Source organism: Trachymyrmex septentrionalis, unplaced genomic scaffold (genome assembly GCF_001594115.1).
Source record: "Trachymyrmex septentrionalis isolate Tsep2-gDNA-1 unplaced genomic scaffold, Tsep1.0 scaffold32, whole genome shotgun sequence".
Taxonomy (NCBI): Eukaryota; Metazoa; Arthropoda; class Insecta; order Hymenoptera; family Formicidae; genus Trachymyrmex; species Trachymyrmex septentrionalis.
This window is the reverse complement of record NW_017305485.1, coordinates 1,203,678-1,209,466: the sequence shown is the minus strand read 5'-3', so window position 1 is coordinate 1,209,466 and position 5,789 is coordinate 1,203,678. Positions and strand designations below refer to the sequence as shown.

The following is a 5,789-nucleotide window of genomic DNA, read 5'->3' as shown; positions in this document are numbered from 1 at the left end:
ATACTTTATAAATGAATGACATGTTTACAAATATTTGATTTTTATAAATTATCTTAATATTTTAATTTAATTATTAATGACATAAAATTTGAAGTTAATATTGAAGTTAATCATTCTGATAGTTATTTTTACATAATGTGTACAGAACGTGCAAAAACAATCATCAAAATAAATAATTGCAATAAAAATAAACAGATAAAAAAATCTTAATATCAATAAAGAAATTACATGTAGGCATTTATATATAATTTCCTTGATATTATGGTAAAATATGTTTATCTATTTATATACGTATATGTGTAATAACATATACGGGTAAATTGTAAGAATATAGTAAATAAATTGAAAATTTTTTTAAAGTGGCTTACTAATACAAAATATAAATAAAAGGGAGCATATAGCCACACTAGATGTCTTAAGCAAAAATCATATATTTAAAATTATAATATAACGTAGACGTTTTGGTCAAGATTTGATCATCATCAATACAAATAAAAATAAAGATGTTAAAAATAAAAATATAAAATTAAACAATAAACGTTAATCAGAAAAGATTTCTTCACTTTCCTTCCCTCTCCTTTCTTTTCAATACTTATAAAGACTGTCGTTTGCTACGCCTTCACATCTTTGTTCAGTAATAGTTCTTACAAAAAGTTCCAATTCTTGTTGTCTAATTTACACTATTAACTTCGAATTGCACTTGCGAGGTTTTGCGTCAAAAAATACGTGGTAAGCAATTTTTACTATGTAACTAAATTAATTTTCACGAATAAGAATTTAAAGTAATATTGTGAAGTAACAGTGTTGAAAAATCGTTTTCTTTTTTTTTTTTGTTATTTTAATTAGAATCTGAAAATTCTGCATTTGTCGCACTTTACTTTTTGTAATAAGGAATCCTACGTGCAATAGAAAATAATTCATTAACGATTAAGTAATGTTCAACTTCAAGTTCTGCTAAATTACTCTGTTATCTCGTACCGTAAGCAAATTGAAAATTGTTTTACAATCTTTTCTGACTAACGTTTATTGTTTAATTTTATGTTTTTATTTTTAACATCTTTATTTTTGTTTGTACTGATGATGGTCAAATCTTGACCGAAACGTCTACGTTATATTATAATTTTAAATATATAACTTTCACTTAAGACATCTAGTGTTGTGACTGTATGCTCCCTTTTATTTATATTTAATATGGTAAATTATATGAATTAAATAAAATCTGATTATTATGTATATATACATACACGCGCGTGCACGCTACCAAAATAGACATGCCTGTAAAATTTTGCCTACCTCAATTTTAAAAAGGTTATGCATCAAGGTTGTTCTAAATTATTTAGATTAGATATTGACTTAAATTGTAAGATTAATTAAAATATTATTTATTTACTTATTATTTTGAATATTTCTCTAATATTCTATGTATATAGTGTATGATATTTCATGTTAAGTGTATTGTACATCATGCATATACAATTATAATACTTACATTAAAAAAGTTGGTACTTCTTTTCTCGGCAAAAAGTCCTTGAAAAGTTTGTCCAGGATAGAATTGACAAGTATATGTTCCTAATAAAAGTTCTTTACATTTTACGATATCCTTTGCCTTTTTATTATTAAAGAAGAAGTATGAAAGTCTATAAAATGATTTGTGATGTTCTGCGAATCTTAATATACATTGTTCCAAACCAGCTAAGCAATACGCAATTAATGTCGCTACTTCTTCTTCTGGCATCTGTTCTTCTAGAATTTAAAATATAAATGTCAAATAAAAATTATACTAATTTTTGTACACTAATAAAATATAATGCTTGCAAAATTACAAAAATTAATTAATTTCTATAATAATTAAACTTAGTAATAGTATACTTCTTTACCATCTTCTATATTATTAGAATCTTTCTTCTTTTTGTCCGCATCGCTGTCGACAGATTCGCTATCACTATCGCTAGAGCTATCGCTGTCAGAACTATCATCGCTACTACTAGATTCCTCGCTACTACTAGAACTCGAATTATTTGTCTCCGTAGTCGTAGTTGTAGTTTGTGTCGTGGTGCTTTCTTGAGAGCCCCTTCTACTTAAAGTCATTTCTTCATTCGCATTTGTTTGTGTTTTTCTCCTCTCTTCTATTTTGTCTTTATTTTCCTTTTCCTGTATATTAAAATTAATTACACACACACGCGCGCGCGCGCGCGCGCACACACACACACACACACACACACACAAAATTGTGTGTGTGTGTGTGTGTGTGTGCATTTCTCAATTAATGTTTAAAATTTATATATTAATAAAATATATAAAAACATAACTCACGGTAGATTGCAAGTCTTCATTTTGTAACCATTTGCCATCGAATCTTCTGGTATCCTCATCATCTGCTGAAGACTGCTGGGTTTCTTGGCTAATTTCCATTGCCTGTTTCATGAGAGCATCCATTAAATCCTGTACATCATCAGTCCTTCGTACAGAATCAACTGTCAATATATTTACTGAACTTTTCTTAATCTCCTCGGTTTTTAGCTGTGATTTCATTTTATCGGCATTCTTGTTCTCTAGTTTCTTTTTTTGCAATTTTGTCTCATTACTTTCATCACTAGATATGATCATTATGTCATCGCTTTTATCCTTTTGCGACACCATATCGCAAACTTTGGTAATTAAATCATCTATTAAGGCTACGACGTCCTGCATTAATTGTAAATGTGAGATACTACTTAACTTTATTCTTTTTGTATTGTCATGTGACAGTTCATCAGGACATCGTTTACGACTTTCAGACTTTCCTAATTCTGTAAACTTAATATCAGAGATTTTGTTTGACTTATCTATGATTTCTATTTCTTCAATACTATTTGAGCGTTGACATACTGCATTTTTATCCGCATCTGCTGTACTGTCTACCTCTTTCGTAATACTTTTCTCAATATCGTTCTCTTCTTTTTTCTTATCGTTAAGTTTAGGTTGATACGTCATAAAGGGCCCTTCGGAGCAGTTTTTAAGATGCCAATGAAACAATTGACCTAATGATTTCTTCAGTGGTTTTCCCTCGTGTTGTTCCAAATATTTCAATATACTCGCATGAATGCGATAATGAACTTCTAGGGCTTCTATAGACAGATTTTGTGGACTCTTGTGGCTTATTCTACGTGGATATTGAGCGTTATTATCATATAATAATTCACTAGCCTAAAATTAGATATTGGTATTAATCAGTATCAAATATTACATAAAAAATATATAATAAATAATATATATAAGAAATAATATGTAAGAGACATAATAATTAACCTTTGTGTAATGTTCTAAGAATATAGGAGGATCCTGATTTTTCTTCTCTGCGACTTTACCAAGCATGTATTGATAAAGCCATCTTTCATCATGCTGTATGGATGGTTCTTCAATAGTTTGACATATCCTGTTAGCAGATTCAAAACACTGATCTGCAATCTTCAGCATCTCTTCTTTTCTAGTTTCCAAAATTTCAAATCTCTCCATACTTAACGTATCGGTCTCTTGTTTGAGCAATCGCGAACAAAACGAATGAACCATGTAAACAAAATTCCCGTACTCTGTCCAAATTACAGAATGACCAGGTGCTAGCTCGATAGCATGTTGATAACTCGACTGTGCCATTTTTGCCTTATTGAGGAACTTATCCTTCCCTCTAAAAAAATCAAGGACATATATTACGTTTAAGGTGTAACACATAAATAAAATTTAGAAAACACTACTTACACAGGTCTGTAACTGTTCAACCAATTCTCTATTATGCTACCTGTTGCCATAGCTAAACCTGCCCATGAATTTAATCCCTTTGGATATAAACACAAATCTAATAGATAATATCGGCATGCGTGTTCCCACTTACTGTTTTTAAAATAAAAATCACCCAACAAGTAGTAAATAGTGGATATCGAATGTGGTAAAGATTTCATTATGCTTGGCATCTTGTCTTTCGCACCGGTTATATATGCCGTCATTTCATCTACTATTTGATTCGGATCGCTTTCCTGAGGAACTAATCTAATTATTCTCTTGAACAGTATCTCCGTATCCATGCTAATGGAAAGAACTCTGGGGGATTGAAAGTTTGGCAGCTGTTTCGGTTTATAAAAATCAAACAACAGCTGTGCCCCATCCCAGGTTAATTCCATTTGCGGTACTCCGTGATCCTGAAGATACTTTGGTCGCACTTTGTTCACCCTATTTGGATGACCGTATAGGCAATAGAATATCTGTTCCAAATATTTCGTGAGTCTATTCTTGATAGAAACATACAGAGGAGTTTCGAGATGCGGTATGATAAGATTCATAATGAAAAATAAGAGTTTCGCCTCATTAAAACAACACCACGAATGTCTACCGATAAATTCATGAGCAGTGAATAAAATCATGATAGATGGTGGAATGCCGTCATCTTCATCATCCGATTCAGAATTATGAGAACTGTGTGATTTATTTTTATAAGACTCTGTCTTTGCCCTCTCCTTATCTTCTTTGCTATTAGTAAATTAATTTCATATAATACATATGATAACATATATCATCACATACACATTTCTTGATAAAACTTACTATTGTAGGATGTAATGTAACAAGATCCAAGGTAAAACAGTCTCCAATGGCATCTCCACAGCACTTTCTGGCACATCCAACTGATGGCAAACGATGTGAACTAAATTTTGTACCAATCTCGATAGACGAGGTTCTGATAGATATTTTACTAGAATTATAATAAATCATAAAATTAGCATAATATATTAGCGTATAAATTAGCGTAATAATGTTACATTATAAAAATGCCATTGACATATAAAGATATGATCTTACCAATAAAAACACTGGCTTCGATTGTACAAGCTTCTAATTTCTCAAGTGCTGTTACAACAGAATTCGTCCATTTTTTCTGTTCAGTTTCGTCAGACGAATTCAAGTAATTTTGCCATGATTCATTCAGACAAGCCTCTGCCCAGACATAACATTCCTGAAAGTATTGGTATTATTAAAAATCTATTCTTATATATACATATAATATATATATATATTTATATTACTTCATATTGTTGAAGTTGCCATAAGCTATCAAGTAACATATTTAATTGTCGAACTCTGTCGACGATAATTTCATTAGTTCCCAACAGTTTGTGTCTCTGTTTAGCAAATTTAAAAGTATCCTGCAATATGCAAGCCAATTCTGCATATTTCTTTTCCTCATAAAGTTGTTGAATTTCACCTAATTTTTGACCCCTATAATACAAAATTAAGTCGTATCTTTAACATATAGATTTAAACAAATATATAAAATGAGACTCGAAAGAATCTATCAGTGAAAAATATAAAAAAGCCCATCAGAGCCTACATCGGCTATTCGGATATACAGAAAACTGTTTATTTTCATATAGATTTAACATATATATATCTATAAATGTATTATACATTAATATAAATATTTAAAAAGAAATACCTTTGAATTGATGTCAACTTTTTCTTTACCAGTTTGGCACTAATTTGAGAGTTATTTTTACAATTTAGAAGCATAATACATGGATTTAGGCTTTTATTTTCCATATCAAGCAGACGGTTCAACAACTAAAAAAATTCGTATCTATAGTTTGTAACAATAATTATTTTAATTACTTTAAACTTAATTTTAAACTTAATATTATATTTAAATCTTCTTACCAGCTCTAATGTTTCTATGACTATGTCTATATCACCTTGACACAGGAAAATATTACTTTTTAGCCACAGAATTCTCAGTAATGTGTATAAATTTTCTTCATTTAGAA

General features: G+C 30.0%; 1 protein-coding gene across 1 annotated transcript in view; it reads right to left on the bottom strand.

The window, feature by feature from the left end:
- LOC108749994 (calcineurin-binding protein cabin-1-like) overlaps positions 1–5,789 on the bottom strand; it is a 15,676-nt gene that overhangs the window by 6,498 nt on the left and 3,389 nt on the right. Inside the window, 10 exon segments of the mRNA XM_018489137.1 lie at positions 1,490–1,743; positions 1,878–2,151; positions 2,314–3,186; positions 3,289–3,664; positions 3,736–4,500; positions 4,576–4,723; positions 4,831–4,984; positions 5,055–5,247; positions 5,465–5,589; positions 5,683–5,789. Coding sequence (XP_018344639.1) covers positions 1,490–1,743; positions 1,878–2,151; positions 2,314–3,186; positions 3,289–3,664; positions 3,736–4,500; positions 4,576–4,723; positions 4,831–4,984; positions 5,055–5,247; positions 5,465–5,589; positions 5,683–5,789 — 3,269 coding nt within the window.